An 18,008-nucleotide genomic window follows, 5' to 3' on the forward strand; every position below is an offset into this window, starting at 1 on the left:
AATACTTATTGTAGTTGTTTATTTTATTCTTGTAGTTGTCTATAAACCCTATATTGATTTCTTCTATTTTAGGAAATTCAATATTTTTGTATATCCAAAATATCCTTATTTCTTAATCCTAATCCCCTATACACTTAATCTATACTTTTATACTATTTAATAAATAAAACAATCATCTCTTTAAAAGTTATGGAAGAATTATTTAAAATATAATTAATGATTAAATTACAATATCAGTTATTTATCCAAAATATCTCTATTAACCTTTTATTAATTACCATTATACCAATTATCTACACCACTCGACGCCGCCTCCACTACCAACATGGCACCAACCACCACATTGTTGCCGCCACCATACCGCCGCATTGCGCGGGTACCTTGTTAGTTTATCATAAATGGACCTCGAAAATGATCTTTTTATTTCTTTGTGTATTTGAGAAGAGACGACAAAGTGACAAACACTTTAGGGTGGTGTGTATGGAAATCATACAGAAAAGAAGATAAAGCAAGCGTTGACTTGCACTAGAGGCAGGCAGGCAGAGATGAAAGAGTACGTCGGAATGGTGGGTGTGCAGGTGGCACAGGTGGTACTGATGATAGTCAGCAAGTCAGCCATTGCTGATGGCATGTCAAACTACTCTTTCATCTTCTACTCAAACGCACTCGCTTCCCTTATCCTTCTTCCCCCTTCTCTCATCTTTCACAGGTGTGTCTGTGTGTTTCTATCTCAGTTATTATATATGCTCTGATTTTCTTAAATTTGCATTTCTTTTTTATTTTGGAATTTGTGTGTGGGTTTTTACAGGTCCCCAAATCGGCCTCCACTTAGCTACATGATCATTTGTGGATTTTTCATTATTGGTCTTCTTGGGTTTGTTTTCTTTATAATCCCCTTCTTCTTTTTTTCTCTGCTTCTATGTACTCAACTATATATTCTATTGTCTCAAAATAAGTGCTCATCTTATTATTATGGAATAAGTGTCGAATCCCAAAAATAGGGTATCTAGTGTGAACCCGGTTAAAACAACATAGCCTAGACCCTCCTCCTTTGTGATGTCAGGTTAGTAGTCTATGCAAAAAGTATGGTTATACCGTCATTTTACTACCTAATTATATAATGACTTAGTTTGGGTAAAAATTTGTGTCTTTTTCCTCTTTCATTCGAACACTTATTATGGGATGGATGGACTACAACTTATAACCACCAACCCGTCAACCCAAAAGTTTGTGGGTGCGAGTCCCATGTCTTTTCCAACAAAATGAAGTACTAGATTATCAATAGTAGTGTAACAAAATTTTGAAACTTACCTTCTTGATACAACAAAGTTTCAAAAGGTAACTGTTACTATGTCCTTTTCAAAAAATTTCGTCCAAATTGTACTCCTACTCATCAAATGAGGAGAGATAATTACTCATCATATGATTTTAGGAGGATAAATTATAAGGTTAAGTGTTACGAAATGTAACTAACTATGACTGAATATCTATAGTCAGCACGAACTATCAGAACTTCTATTGTATGCACGAATTTAGTAAAAATGTTCTAAGTTATGTAACTAACCATGGATAGCCAATCAAAAACTTATACGTGGCAGCTCATATGGGGTGCCACATATACTATTTACATGATTTGAACAATTTTATTAAGTTCGTGCATACAATAGAGGTTCTGATAGTTTGTGCACACAATAGACATTCGGTCATAGTTAATTACATTTCGTGGCACTTTACCCTAAATTATATGATGTATCAGATGGGAAAATGTCATTGAATAGTAGTAACTTGACAGATTGTCCATTATTTATATAATCTTTATTGTCAGTTAAGATAATCACAACTTTTTTGACCTTGCGTTATTGTAACCACGTAGGCCATTGGCATAGTGACCGGTTACGATGGTAAACATCGGGCTTTAGCAGGTCAAATGAAGTGGTAATTACCCTATACGGATCAAATACAGTTATAATGACCTATATGGACTAGAAAAATTATTACATAGATGGATAATCCCTCAAAATTGATTACAACGTACTTTGTGACATTTTCCCCGATATAATTAACTCTCATTTGATACCATTTTCATGTTACGTGCCTACATCTGTTGTCTCATGTTGTTTTAACGGGTATTTACTCGAATTCCAGTCCTATATATCTATTTTCACCTAGTTAATCCACCATGATGTATCAATCAAGAAATTGGAACTCCATTAGCTACTTACATAACTGTTTGATTACTTCTCTAAACACTTGCATATGGAAAGGAACACATTTGAGGCAGACAAACTGATTTCAAATGTTAAATCTCTAGGCCTTTGTCCTTGAGAAATACTTTTGCAATGATATGATTGTAGTGTTCTCTTACTGCTTATGTACAAACAGTATATATTAATTCGTATAAGCTCATGGTGTATGATCTCCTATAGCACAAAAAAAGGTCTTTTTTTTTTCTTTTCAAAGTTTGAAAGTTCGAGACACTGACTAGTTGATGTTTGAAGTTTCTTGGCACAGGTATTTGGTTATTCTGGTATTTCATTTTCTTCTGCTACTCTAGCGACAACTTTGCTCAATCTCATCCCTGGTTTTACCTTCATACTTGCCATATTGTTCGGGTAAAGCCACTTTGCATTACTACTATGTAGTTTACATACGTATTATCTTCTGTGTGTTTTAGTTAATGATGCAACCATTGCTCTTTAGATTTGCCAAACTGTTTCTGTAATGCTCATACTAGTTTTACCCAAAACGTATTGAGATTTCCGTATGTCATGTGATGTAAAGATTTAACACCCTGTGATTAAAAATGTTGTTATCTACCATGTATATCACTGTGCGAAAAAGTATGCTCATAATCAATAAAGCTTGTAAATATAGAGGTGAATTTCTAGGCATCAAGTTTGAGTCGATTTAGATTGGTGGTTTTAGGTTGGAAGCAGTCAACAGTGGTAAGAATACCACACATGCAAAATTCATCGGCACTATAGTGTCAATTGCAGGGGCTATCATTGTGACTCTTTACAAGGGCCCCACGCTTTTATCATCTCCTTTAAAATCAGAAAACCTAAAGAATCTTCTCGTGCAACCATCAAACTGGGTTCTTGGAGGAATCTTTTTGGCAATCGATGCCTTTTTTGCCTCCATGTATATCATTGCTCAGGTGAAATGGTACAACAATAGCTGATAATCATTTTGCATTTTTGATGTTCTTCCTAAACTAGTTCATTTTACATTATCTTTTTCCAGGCACTTGTCCTTAAGAAATACCCTGCAGTGATGATTGTGATGTTCTCTTACTGCTTCGTCTGCACTATTTTATCAGGTCTAGTTTCTTTGATTGCGGAAGATGACCTGAGTAGTTTCAGTTTAAAGCCCAAGAAGAGGTTGTTTTCCATTCTCTACTCAGTAAGTGAATATGCTCAATGTTATGGATAATCTCACTGGTGTGACATTATTATGCTCTTCATGTATTATTATTAGTATCTTTGTTTTCTAAAGGTCCTTCCTTTGTGGAAATATATAGGGTATTTTTGGTTCTGCTTTTCAAGTCACGGTTCAAGCATGGTGTGTACGAAGGAGAGGACCAGTTTTTGTTGCTATGTTTCATCCAATAGGAATTGTTATTTCTACCCTCATCGGTGTCATCATGTTAGGCGATGGTTTCTATCTTGGAAGGTGAAGATATTTTTATGCACGTAGTACAGTTTATGGTATTTTACATCATACATTTTGCATATAAGATTGTCATGAAAGGAAAGTAATTTAAAACCCTCAAAAACTTTGTGCAGCTTATTTGGATCAATTGTTGTTGTGGTTGGGTTTTATACTGTGATGTGGGGAAAAGCCAAGGAAGAAAAGATTGTGATATCTTCAACATTGGACTATGAAAGGGCTGCTCTGTTAGAAGGTGTTGTTGAGGAGCAAACCACGTCGTCTTCATCATAAACCTCATTATCGAGTGATTTTTCAAAGTTGAAAGGGAAACAAACCTCATCCCTAATTCTTTTAAAGCTATTTCCGTTTCAGATTCATTTTTAGGCAGTTCCTCTATTGGGTAAAGGGCAACAGATCTTTTGTTATCTTTCATTTGTGTTTATTGGTCAAAGTCAAAGTGTCAAACTATGTAATGTAATTAATGTATAAAATGCACTTCTATTATCTTGACTTCTTGAGCAAGTACTTGGGTCATCTCTTAACTTTACCGAGTACTTTTGACCTTGAAGTGATATATGCAGAGACATATTCAACACCAGGTACTGCTGTAGCATAATACATTAGAGCGTACGCTACTAAGTAACAGCCTTCTGGCCAGTGGCGGAGCCAAAAATTTAGGTTAGGGTGTGCCAAAGTTAGTTGCGGTAAACACTTATTACTTTTTAGGGATACTAGCTTTCTGGAAAAAAATTAAAGATTGAGACAGATTTATATATAACTCATATTTGCATAACAAGAAAATATGATTAACAATAGTTGAGGGTTTAAAATGAAAATTTGTATTAAATAAAAATTGTTTAGCCTCTTTCTCTCCCCTGCAAGTCTGCAACTAAACTCCCATCTATTGTAGAGTACTACGATCTTGCTTCATTCAACAAAATAAACCCCTTTTTCCATCGCCAAATGCCCAATCCTTATCAAAATATCCCACTTGTTAAGTATATCCTCCAACGTAATCATCATCCATCATATCCACCAATCTTATATATTGCTTCACTTTCAGTAAGACCCAACAATACATACATACATATATATACCATATAAGATTTGGGGGTGGGTCATGGCCAACCCTACCCCCCACATAGTTCCGCCCCTGCTTTTGGTGACACCGATTGTCGGCACCAAAGGACACAAATATTGTCACCAAAGCCTTTGGCGATGACAACAAGGGTCGTCAAAGCTTTGCTGTTTAAAGTTTTTGACGAGGGTAAATTGTTGTTTAAGTTAAATAAATGGAAAAGAAAGTCCACGGGTGGGTCCCACCTTCAAGTTAAATACGAGTAAATAGTAGGACGTGAAGGTTTATGTGACAACTTATCGATAACTAGAAGCGTACTAGTTCAATGAATCGTGATATGATTTCCCAAAGATATAAATTGTGATAACGTACTTAAAATTTATAAACTTTATTGTCAAAAAGTTATATAGTGGATGGTTAATCCAATCGCTGGTTCTAAATTTTTGAACGTGCGGTTGATAGCCTAATGGCATCCCAGATCTCCAATGAAGGTTTGTTTTTTAGGCAACCAAGGTTCGAATCCAAGAGGCACATGTTTTACCCTAAATGGCATTCATTGCCGTAGAGACCACATATAGGGTGAACAGGTTTTGACCAAAATCGAACGTTCAAAAATTATTTTTAAAAAAAAATGTGTTTCTTTTAATCTCGATAGTAAATTCTTTGAAGTGAAATATTAAAAGATCTTATCACTTTTAACAATGTATGCTATTGAATAATTTTAAATACCAAAATGGACCAATCCTGTGACAGAGTCACACCAAACTAGTTGCAACTCGAGGCTAATCATCATGCGTTTAATGAAACACGAATTTTTGTCTTCAACCTTAAAAACATGTTATCCTTCCCCACTCCCCCCAAGAGGCCAAGACCATGTTGCATCACCCAATCTCTCTATCTCATATGCATACTTACACACATATGTCTCTATCTTCATTTATTAACATTCACCTTTCATATGAAACTTACAATTATTCAAGATTTCTTTGGATAGATCAGTTTTAAGGTATAAATTACAAATCCCAAGTGATCTTTTTTTCCAAGTTTTTCAAATTAATTCCTGACTTTTGCATTTTTACTTTTGGAATGAGAATTGGATATCTATTTGTTTCATATTTGAACAAAGCTTAGTGCTTTAGTTTATAGTCTCGAGATTCCTCAACTGGGGTGCTTTGTTCCTTTGGTGTAAATAGTTTCAAGATTATCAAAGTTTGGCGCTTTTTCTTTAAATAGACTTAGGTTAATTTAGTTGGGTCTATTTTAAGTGAATTAGGTGCATCTTTATACATGGGTTTTAAATAAAGGTTCCAAAAGGTGAGTGCTTTTTAGTTTGTGATTTTTAAGTCAACTATTTCAAGATGTTAAAGTTAGGTTTCTTTCCAGAGTAACTTGAATTGGTAAACCTACTCCGTTGACACCTGTTTCTTTGATTGTTTTGAAGAGATTAGTGATGGAAGAGGATGGGATTGAAGAGATTAGTAGTAATAGTAGTAGCATTAGTGCAAGGTTATTGAGGAGGAGGAGTGGTGGTGGTGACTCAGGGTCAAGATGGGTGGATGGTAGTGAAGTGGATTCAGAATCGCCACCTGATGATGAAAATAGAAGTGATGGGTATGGATCTCTTAGAAGACGGTTGGTGAAAAAGGCGAAAAGAGTTGACTCTTTTGATGTTGAAGCCATGGCTATCTCTGGTGCCCATGGCCCCCATAACAAGGTTAGTTCAATAGTCAACATGTGTATTTATGCATTTAAATATAACCGTTAGTCTAGAATTAAAGGGATGGTGGAGTTTGTTTTATTTGTAGTTATGTATATGTGATTGAATTAGGTTGTTTTTATATATGAATGATTTATTCGTAAACAACATTCTCTGGTAAAGTTGTGATTTCCGTTTGACAACGAAGTTAATGGGTTTGGGAGGATTCTCATATTAGTATCTGAAGCAACAATGTGTCAATCTTGTTAATGGGGTGTTTGAATTTGTGTTTTAATATTGTTTATGTGACAATCAGCATTTAGTGTTTGGATAAATAACTGAACTTTTGAATATTGAGATGTCAATTAATCAATTTTGGACTTTGAGAAGTAAAATTCCTGGTACAAGTACGCATAGCGTTATTAGGGTAAAATCCCTCGTGGACATCTACAACAGATTTGAAAACCTAAAACTTTCCTTGGTTTTGATGTTCATGAGGTGGGGGCACCACGGTGCGACCTTACGAGAGTCGCAGTCATTTACTCTTAACAGCATAAGACCATTTACAGAGGAGCCGCCATCAAAAACAAAGTATGTCGTCTAAAGACTCAGACTTAGGGGTTGTGTGGAGTATAGAGTAGGCGTTATATTTCCTGGGCCTGTAATGTTAAAAGGATTTGTATAAGTGCTCAAGGTATTATAACTTATGAACATCAAGTGTTTTTGTGTTATGGATTTGAGATTTTTTTTTTTAATAAATTCAATTTTTGATAGCATATGAAGCAAGGTTTTTAATGTTGACCTAAATCCGATAAAAAAAAAGGTAAATAACAGAACATGTACAGTAAATACCGAGCGGTATGTAGGGTAGTTGGTTTTCAGGCGGCGGCATCGACAGCGGATTTATCGCCGGTTAGAGAAATTGTTTTGTTTTATTTTTAGGGTTAGTTTTAGGGGTATATAAACTTTAGGGATGGTTTGCCCAACATTTCATGTTTCATACTTAGCTTTTCCAAGTTTTGAAACATCCTGAATAAATTGCCTAAATAAACCAACATTCATTAACTATGTACTTTTTCAATTTTTAACTTTTTATAAAAATCTAAGAGAGTTTATGATTTGTCCAATTTAGTTTTCATTTTGTTTTTGTTTAATTTTCTTACAAACTCCAATGATCCGGCGCCGCCGCCGCCGCCTGAAATCCACTACCCGACATACCACTGGGTATTTTATTGGACATATTCTATTATTTACTTGTTTCTTCTTTCGGAAGATTCAGGTTCACATCAAAAACCCTGCTTCGTATGCTATTACAAATCAAGTTCATTATAAAACATCTCAAGTTTATAAAACAAAATCACTTGATGTTCATAAGTGCTAATACCTTAAGCACTTATACAAATCCTTTAAATATTACAGGAAATATAACGCCTACTCTATGCTCCACACAACCCCTAAGTCTGAGTCTTTTAAACGACATGCTCTGTTTTGGTTGATGGCTCCTCTGTTAATGGTCTTATGTTGTTAAGAGTCAATGACGACGGCTCTTGTAAGGTCGCACCGTGGTGCCTACGCCTCATGAACATCAAACTAAAGAAAATTTTAGGTTTCCAAAATCTGTTGTAGATGTCCAAGAGGGATTTTACCCTAATAATACTTCTCAAGCAATTTTTTTTTTTTTTGAAAGGTGAATTTCGCTTGAGAACTTCGTGTCGCGATTCGACAGCGGGAGGTCTAACATACGTTGTCTTAACCGGGTCCGCGTTAGAGAGCTCCCTCGAAGTAGAAATGCCTGTTTCAAATACCCGATGGGGGAAAAACCCCCTACTAATCCGCCCGAAGGCACAACGATCAATAGGGGTAAACCCTGCCTCCTCATACTTGAACCTGGGTATACCCAAGCCAAGTCTTCATAGAAAGACTTCCTATATACTTCCCAAGTCTTGAACCCAAGACCTCCTGCTTATAAGGCAGGTGCTCAACCACTTGAGCTAACTAGGAAGTACACTTCTCAAGCAATTAGATTGCATTACATACTACTAAGTAATTTCATAACTTGAAAAACGCCTCATTTTCTACGAAAAAATGTCCTTTGTCAAGTTATCTATCAGTTGCTTCAATACTTGGATTTTCCAAACACTCAAACATTTCATTATCTGTATAGTAAAGCTTTTGATTGCAGAAGCACATCCAAAATACTATCTTCTACAGTACAACTTATTATGTGAATTTGATTGTTGAATTTCACAAAATATTCTAATTCCAAACATTTAGGAAGTTTCAATATGGCAAACTCTCGGATTAGCTTTTCAGACGCTTGGAGTTGTATATGGTGACATGGGGACCAGTCCTTTGTATGTATTCACTGACGTTTTCGCCAAGGTCAAAATCGAGTCAGATGTTGATGTCTTGGGAGCTTTATCACTTGTTATATATACGATTGCTCTCGTGCCTTTAGCAAAGTATGTTTTTATAGTGCTAAAAGCAAACGACAACGGTGAAGGTGTGATTTTTGAAATACCTTTCTCATTCTCATTCTCATTCAACATATGCACAGGTTGACTTTTCACCTTCTGAAAACTTATAAGAGTTCTTTAACTTTTCAAGACAAACTTTTTTTTATAAGTGTATGCAATTTAATTCTACATCAAGAATTCCACATCAGTGAAACTTAGAAAAACTAAGTTTGAGCACTATCAGTTTTTGGCTGATTGACTTAACAAGTCAAAGAGACTAAAAATTGACCTCAGAATAACTCCTTAGTTTTAACTTTTCAAAAAAAAATGATATCTAGTCACTACACTGGACTTCTAACAATTTTTTTTCCACAGAATGTGCAAGGTAATCGTATCACTTTTTTGCTTATATATACCTAATCTTGCAGGAGGAACTTTTGCACTGTATTCGCTGATATGCAGATATGCAAAAATCAATCTTCTACCAAATCATCAACAAGCAGATGAACGTATATCAAGTTTTAGGCTCAAATTGCCTACTCCCGAACTGGAAAGGGCTTTGAAAATTAAAGAGAAGTTAGAACACAATTCCTTTTACAAAACTCTTCTCTTGTTGCTTGTTCTAATGGGAACTTCCATGATCATTGGGGATGGTATTCTGACCCCAGCTATATCAGGTAAGTCATAAGTGTTTGACTAAAGCGATGTTGCTTCCTATTACTTGATTATGTAGGGTCAAATAATCAGTTTGTCACAATAGTGCCCGTTTTCGTCATTTCTATTAATTTCTTAAGTCACTTAGTCAAACAAATATTTAGCAAAAGCACATCCGTATCTACTCACAGATGATTTTATGCTTCTAATGACTTATTAGCTGTTACCATATAATCACCTTTAAAACGCACATTCATACACAATCCATTCTTACTGCATGTTGTTACAGTCATGTCTGCTGTGAGTGGTCTGGAAGGTAAAATACAAGGATTTGGTACAGGTATGCAAACAGCTGGTGGTTCACTGATACTTAATGGAGTCGATATCTGTTGATTCTTAACTGGAGATATCGTGTTTTACAGGCGCTTTAGTGACTGTATCAGTTGTCATTCTGGTGGGATTGTTTGGCATACAGAGGTTTGGGACGAGTAAAGTGGGGTTGACATTTGCTCCTTGCCTTGCTTTGTGGTTCTTTAGTCTCGGGTCAATTGGATTATACAACCTTATTAAACATAATATATCTGTTGTGAAGGCGATTAATCCTATGTATATTTATTTCTTTTTTAAAAAGAATTCTTTCACAGCTTGGTCCTCTCTTGGTGGTTGTGTTTTATGCATTACAGGTACGTCTGTTTTGTCTGCATTTTGTTCTAAAGTTAGTTTCCTTGAAACAATTGCGTGAAAAATGAAGTTTTTTACACATTACTGATGTGATTATGTAACTCTTCTTTTTCCAGGAGCAGAAGCAATGTTTGCTGATTTAGGCCATTTTTCAGTGCCAGCCATACAGGTTTGGAACATTCTTTTTCTTACCTAGTAAGAGAGGTGACAAAATTGGGAGGATCAGGCGAACGGGTCAGTGTCTGGTTGGGCCTATCCGCTAACATTTTTTTTTCTCTTTCTTTTCTTGGTTTATAGAAGATAACCATATTATTACAGTGATAATCTAATCTCTGAAAGGAAAAAAAAAAAAAAAAAAAAAGATTTAAGGGTGTTTTATGCATTTTAAAGAGAATGTTCGGCAACATTCAACCCTTTTGACCCATCACCATCTTAACCAAGTTTCTAATTTTAACGATTTGACACGTTAGGGTCAGCTTGTAATCTGTTTACATAAATAGGTTGGAATTGCCACTTCTTATAATTAGTAGTCCATCTTATTAGTTGGAACTTATTCCCCTATTTATAGAGCTGTCTGATCCTGTCTACAATGCTAGTTATAGTTATACTTTCATGTTCTAGATTGCTTTCTCGTTTGTGGTGTTTCCGTGCCTTCTTTTGGCTTACATGGGTCAAGCTGCTTACCTCATGAAATACCCTGATTCTGCAAGCAGAATATTCTATGATTCCATTCCCGGTAATGCTTCTACTGATAGTTTTGGAAAAAACTTCTTCTCATTTTATTGACTAATCAATTGACATGTTTGTATGAACAAACAGATGGACTTTTTTGGCCCGTTTTTTTAGTGGCCACACTCGCTGCAGTTATTGCTAGTCAAGCTATGATCTCTGCTTCATTCTCGTGCATTAAACAATCCATGGCTCTAGGATGCTTCCCTAGGTTAAAAATCATTCATACATCAAGAAAATTCATGGGTCAAATCTACATCCCCGTCATCAATTGGTTCTTAATGATCATGTGTGTTCTCGTTGTAGCCACCTTTCAAAGCACCACTGACATAGCCAATGCATATGGTTCTGTACTTCAGTTCCCTTTCAGTTTTTTCTGTTACTATTCCATATAGACCTAATTTACTTTCAAAACTATTGGACTTCATTACCTCAGGGGCGTTTATGATTGCTTATTTAAAGTGGCTGTGTTTTTAAAATTTTCAGCAATCTCAAACTCCCTCAAAGCTGCTTATATACTGTATAAATGTATAAGCACGTAAGTATTAATAAGAAATCTCAAATAGACTTGTGGTTTTGTGCAGGCATAGCGGAAGTTGGGGTGATGATGGTTAGCACGACCCTAGTGACACTCGTAATGCTTCTAATCTGGCAAACAAACGTACTTATAGCGTTGAGTTTCCTTATCTTTTTTGGATCCATCGAGCTCTTATACATGTCAGCCGTTCTATCCAAAATCACCGAGGGAGGTTGGCTTCCTCTTGCATTTGCTTCATTCTTCCTTTGTGTCATGTACATTTGGAACTATGGAAGTGTGCTAAAATATCAAAGTGAAGTCCGAAGTAAAATATCGATGGACTTCATGAACGACCTTGGGTCAACCCTTGGAACTGTACGAGTCCCTGGAATTGGACTACTTTATAATGAGCTAGTCCATGGTGTACCCTCAGTTCTCGGGCAGTTCCTACTAGACCTTCCAGCCATCCACTCCACACTTGTTTTTGTCTGCATCAAGTACGTTCCAGTTCCTGTAGTCTCTCAAGAAGAACGTTTTCTTTTCAGACGAATCTGCCCAAAGGACTACCATATGTTTCAATGTGTAGCAAGATACGGATATAAGGACGTCCGTAAAGAAGATCACCGTGCATTTGAGCAACTACTCGTCGAAAGCCTAGAGAAGTTCATGAGAAAAGAAGCTCAAGAACTCGCGTTAGAAAGTGGCATCGATGATCTAGATTTTGATAGTGTTTCAGTTGGCCAAAGAAGCTATTCTGGTGAACTTAGTGTACCATTGATACAACCAGATGATGAACCAGTGCTGCCATCGAGTGTCATGGGCCCCATTGATGAAGACCCAAGCCTAGAATACGAGCTTTCGGCTCTTAGAGAAGCTACGGAATCTGGGTTCACTTATTTGCTTGGACATGGATCAGTAAGAGCTAAAAAGGACTCATTTTTCCTCAAGAAGCTTGTGATCAATTACTTCTATTCATTTCTGAGGAACAACTGCAGGGGTGGTGCAGCAACAATGAAGGTTCCACACATGAATATCATACAGGTTGGGATGACATATATGGTATGATATACCTGTAGTATACATGTCATGTCCTTTTGTCTACTTGTTAAATTATGGTTTATATGATGAAGTCAAAGTCAAAGATCCACGACTTGTTTTGTTGTAAACGAATATGCAAAAGCTCTCGTGTAAATGCTGCTTGTCTTTTGAGTTTTGACAGTGTAAGGTCAAACTGATTGATCAACTTATGCAAGCAACAATATAAGTTGGAAATAAAATGATTGTTGATCTGTACACTGTACTAATTTTTTTTGGAAAAAGTAGGTTGGCATTTACATATTGAATTTAGTTAATATATTATCATTTAATCCATACATGATTATTAAGATGTATACACTCATACTATATTTTCAAGAAAATTAATAATTGCATTATCGGAAATATTCAAAGTGGTTGTGCTTTTTGAAATACTCCTCTCATTGATGTCTCATGGCAATTCTTGTGCCTGTCTGGCTGTCTCCCCTGGTTATAGCACTCCAATTTCCATGATCTACAAGGTCTGGGCCAATGTCACGATCTTTTGCTCATTACCATGTCAATAACATCACAATCTCTTCTCATTTCCTCATCTTATGACATATTTTTATTGGTGACATATCTTCTTCATCTTTTCCTCATTTTTTCCTCATATAAGTATTAGTTTCAATAAATTAAACACAAAATTAATTTAAAGCAAAACACATACGAGTATTTTTTAATAAAATCAAACATTACATTAACTCATGAAACATCAAGTGTTTTTGTGTTTATGGATTTGAGATGTTTTTTAGTGAACTCGATTTCTGATAGCATACAAAGAAGGGTTTTTGATGTGAACCTGAAACTTCTGATAAAACAAATATGTAAATAACATAATATGTTCAGTTTAACACCTAGTGGTATGTAGGGTAGTTAGTATTTATCGCTGGTTGAAAAGATTATTTTGTTTATTTTTAGGGTTAGGTTTAGGGGTATATGAATTTTAGGGTTGGTTTGCCCAATATTTCACTATTTCATCATTTTAAGGCAATCAAGGATGCAGAACAACCCAAAACGCATAACACCACTTTTTAATATTTTATTCAATAGGATATTAATAAAAATATATTATTTATACAAGTAACATGACATTAATAGTAAAAGGTGTACTCGTAAATGTTGTCTTCTTCTCTAGTCACATGTTTCATGTTACATTCCATTGCTCGCTTTAATTTGAAGCGCTTTGCATGATCTTGAGTTGTTCACCCGAATAGCCTTCTAATTGCTTCTTTAAAATCTTGAAGTCGATTTGTTCTTGACGAAGACTAGCAATTCGGTATTGTAACACCCCAATTATTTTAAGGTAAAAGAAATTAACCCTTTTTTATAGTTTTGACATTAAATTAATTTCCTAGTATTTTGTTTTTAGTTATGGGGTTAATTTAGTTGGAACTTTAGCGGATAGCGGGTAAAATACCCACAAAAAGGTGGGATGGGTCGTGGCATCCCCTGAAAGTGCCAGCCATCCATATGACTTATGAGTCATATTTCACTTCTCTTCATCTCTACATCTTCATGCAATTCCATCCCTTTCTCTCAAAATCAAAAGCTTAATTCTTTCTAATTCAAAAAGGGAAATCATCATACTAAACATCACAATCATATAATCTTCATTCAAGAAATTGAAAAGCTAGGGTTGTGGGTTTTGAGTGGTGGTGGCCGAAAATTTCAAAGAAGAGGGGGAAAGGAGGATTTTCAATTTAAGTCTTGAATTAGCTCATTTAATCTTGAGGTATTGAATTTCCTTAATTTAGTTTTTATCTTTCTTTTGAAGTTAGGGTTCATGGATGAACCAAATTTTTTTCCCAATTCCTTAGTTAACCTAATTGTCATTGAGTTATATAATGTGTTTGATTATGAAATTGATAAGCTCTTGTGATAAATTGAGTTTGAAAGAAAAGATGAATATTACTAGTTATTGAGATGTGAATGAAAATGGTAGGTTGAACTACCTAATGTTATAGTTAAAGATGAAAGTAACTCAATGACAAATGGGTTGGGTTTTGGGTTTAGGAAAGGCTAGTGATTGAGAATGGCTAGGTTGAACTAGTCAAGTTGTGAATGTAAGCTTATGCATTTATGATATGATTATATGTTGAAGCTTGCTTGTGCTTATTCGTTTTAGCATTGTTGTCCTTTTTACGGAGGAGGTAAGTATATTTGCATACCCTTATGCTTACGTTGGGTCAATTACCATGAGATGTGAATGTTCCAAGCATGGTAATTGATTTGGCATGAAGTCCATGTGGGGCATTGTTTATGAGGCCTAAGAACCTCCGGGGCCTAAGAATCCCGATAGTTGATGTGATATGAGGCCTAAGAACCTCCGAGGCCTAAGAATCCCGATAGATATGATTGTTTAGCTTATATGGATCCATATATGTATTGTTAGTGTGCAAGGTGAATATGTAAATGTGACATGACGATGCCATAGGTTACATGTGAAAGTCCTTGTACTTTGCCCTCCTTCGTATCCGTAAATGTATGCAAGTATATTCACTAAGCCTTTGCTTATATTTTAGTTGTTTACTCTCTTATAGGTAGTTCCGAAAGAAGGAACTAGTGTTGTTGATTTGAAGAAAATTGAATTAGAGCTTGAAGTAACCTTTGGAAGTTCTTGAAGGTATTTAGGTCATCCTTGGATGGATGACAATCTTTTGGTGTAGATACCTAGTTGTCCCTCTCCTTTGGCTCATGGTACATTTTGTTTTGGAGTCATGTTTCGGTAACATTTCTGTAAATGCTCAAGTTGTAAAGTTTTTTTTTTGAAGTTTGTATTGTCGCATTTGGGGCGATATTGTTGCCAAAACGGGTAAATGACCCGTTATTGTACCCGTTCGTATGTAATATAGTTAATTGGTAAGACCAGGATCGAACACAAGGACTGGATGTTGTACTTCAAGTTGTAAAAATGTAAATCAAGAGAAAGTTTGGTTTGTGACCGAGTTGTCACTTTGCGTTTTGAAAAGTTAGTTTGTAAATTGAACAAGTTAGTAATTCCGGGGAATTGATCTGAAAGAGTTTGAGTTGTAAACAAATTAATAAAAAGCCATCTATGTCGACTCCGCTACAAAAAAGTCTAGGTTACATATAGGTTAAGCTCAAAATTCATTAATGTTGGTGATAATAATCGTGACAAGACAACAACACAAACAGGTGCACTACGTTTGTAAAATAGACTAAATCACCTAATCAACTCAATTCCTTACAACCAGTGGTACCACCAACCCTATTACAATTCTTTGAACTAACTAGTTTGTTTGATTATTTAAATAACAATTTTATCTTTGTGAAAGAAACGTGGTACCACCAACCGTTAAATCCACTTAACAAAGTAATTTCTATTAGACTTGTATTCTTTACTATCATACCATGACCTAGCAAAAGTTATTCATTGACAAACAACTAAAATAATACTTGCATTCAACTAGTACCACTATCGAAGAACACAAATATCACCAAGAACACAAATTTAAGTAGAAGAAATCACTTCATTAAGATCTTGACAAAATGTTAAATAAAACCAACTTGAATTCAAAATTTTTATATACAACCATAACTAATTGTTTCACTTCATCTTCGTAGATGTATAAAGATTTAGCTATTCATAATGTTAAAAGCTAAAGATTGAAATAAAAAGGAAGACATAATATACCAAATATGAAGTTATAATCCAAATCGAGGTTACAATCGATCTACAATAAGTAACAATAGCCAAAAATAATCTTCAAGTCTTCAAATTATGTTGGAGTAGTGAAAACCCTTAAAAACGGCTGGAATATGTGTGTGTGCTCAAAGTATCCAAGATTAGGGTTATGGTTGAGTGGGTGCAGGTATTTATACCCCAGGAGAGAGAAATTTTGTCAGATCCGCTCAGAATTGCGTCACGAGTCCCATTGGTCGCGCCACGAGAATTGCTAAAACTGGAGCATTTTCTTACAGAACTTTTTATCGCGTCGTGAGCCACCAGAATCGCGCCACGAGTTGGATTTTGTGCTGTATCGCGCCGCGATTGGTGTTGGTCGCGTCACGAGTTGCTTCAGTACTTGCTTTTCCAGCTTCGTTTCTTCAACAAGGCTCACCCGTTAGTGCATATGGATCATTTCTGAGCTATTTTCTACCATTTATGAGCGATGTACCCGCTATAGCCCTGAAACCACTAGCAAACACCATAACGCACCACAAAACAAGTAAAACGGCTATAAAACGAGTACAAAATGTCCAATTTGTATGAGGGGAACATGTATAAATTGAGACATATCAGTTAAGCATTATAACATCCAAACGGTAAAATCAAGTTTTTGACAGTAGGTTTGGTGAGTGTTATTGTTGTTACATGGTTAAATGTATATATATCTCATGCATGCGAAAGAAACAGATATCCTTTATATACAAAATTGATAGAAATAGATATTTTTTCTATACACACAATCAACAGGAAATATATAATACCATATACTATAAAATAAAGAAACCAGCCTTTCGAGTAAAAATAAAATAAAGAACCCACTTCATTAATTAATGCATATTAAAATTTGAATCACTAAGGGCCAAGAAAAAAAGTCACCCCGTCAACGGCATGTAAACTTAGAATTTGTAATTTTTGTTCGGTGGAGAATGAGATGGTATGGAGAATTGGGGTGCAGAATATCAAGTCACGGTTCGGAATCGACGTTTTCACCCCACACACTATGCTCTTAACTTTTCCAAATTCTGTTTTACATCCATGCGTAAATTGCCTTATTAAACCAATATTCATTAACTATGTACTTTTTCTAATTTTAAGTTTTATGTTTATGATTTATCCAATTTAGTTTTCATTTAGTTTTTGTGTTTTATTTTTTTACAAACTTTAACCCATTATTTTGTAACGCTTTTTAATGGACCAAAATGGGATTAGACTAAAGTGGAAATTTGACATGAAAGGTTGATTAGGTTATTTGTGGAATGGACAACCTAAATCTAATGTGAATAGCCTACTATTTCATTGTCATATATGTTTTTTTTTATTATTATTACATGTGCAAATTCTGTATATTCTTTCATTTTGTTTTCGGTCTTACTTTGTTGTCGTTCTTATTGTTCTCATACATCATTATTATTATTACACATGATATTCATAAAGTATTATCATAAATTTTAGAGAAATTATCACAAATCATCCATGTGGTTTGCTCGATTTACATTTTCATCCTTGTGCTTTTTTTCTTCATTAGGTGTCCTTATACTTTTCATTTTCATTGTCAGTCGTCCCTGACACTAACAACCGTTAGTTTTCATCCATTAAACTTCACATGAGGGCATTTTCGTCCAGTTTGTAACCACGGAGACTATTTGTGATAAAACATCTTTGAGGTTTACAAACTTCATCATCTTCCCTCACAGTTTTAGCTACCATCCCTAATCGGCTGGTCACCCCCTGCCCCTTGCCGGAAAAGTCGTCGAAAGCTGAGAACCACCACCTTACTT

The 18,008-nt window shown here is 35.3% G+C and overlaps 2 protein-coding genes across 4 annotated transcripts; both read left to right on the top strand.

The window, feature by feature from the left end:
• Positions 1-440: 440 nt before the first annotated feature.
• Positions 441-4,161, top strand: LOC122580621 (WAT1-related protein At3g28050-like). Its single transcript, XM_043752889.1, has 7 exons — positions 441-709; positions 809-874; positions 2,499-2,612; positions 2,926-3,157; positions 3,244-3,402; positions 3,521-3,672; positions 3,786-4,161. The coding sequence occupies exons 1-7, from the start codon at positions 546-548 to the stop codon at positions 3,940-3,942; spliced, it is 1,044 nt and encodes a 347-aa protein (XP_043608824.1). The 5' UTR covers positions 441-545; the 3' UTR covers positions 3,943-4,161.
• A 1,470-nt stretch (positions 4,162-5,631) lies between these two features.
• LOC122611093 (putative potassium transporter 12) lies at positions 5,632-12,755 on the top strand. Of its 3 annotated transcripts, XM_043784055.1 has the most exons (10): positions 5,632-5,735; positions 6,171-6,443; positions 8,700-8,928; positions 9,310-9,558; positions 9,825-9,875; positions 9,958-10,218; positions 10,333-10,385; positions 10,838-10,952; positions 11,036-11,290; positions 11,530-12,755. In XM_043784055.1, the coding sequence occupies exons 2-10, from the start codon at positions 6,180-6,182 to the stop codon at positions 12,525-12,527; spliced, it is 2,475 nt and encodes an 824-aa protein (XP_043639990.1). In that variant the 5' UTR covers positions 5,632-5,735; positions 6,171-6,179; the 3' UTR covers positions 12,528-12,755. The 3 variants fall into 3 exon arrangements, with proteins under 3 accessions (XP_043639990.1, XP_043639992.1, XP_043639991.1); XM_043784057.1 differs by lacking the exon at positions 9,958-10,218 and having other exon boundaries at positions 5,633-5,735; positions 9,825-9,851; XM_043784056.1 differs by lacking the exon at positions 5,632-5,735 and having other exon boundaries at positions 6,027-6,443.
• Positions 12,756-18,008: the final 5,253 nt, after the last annotated feature.

This window comes from Erigeron canadensis, chromosome 8 (assembly GCF_010389155.1).
Source record: "Erigeron canadensis isolate Cc75 chromosome 8, C_canadensis_v1, whole genome shotgun sequence".
Taxonomy (NCBI): Eukaryota; Viridiplantae; Streptophyta; class Magnoliopsida; order Asterales; family Asteraceae; genus Erigeron; species Erigeron canadensis.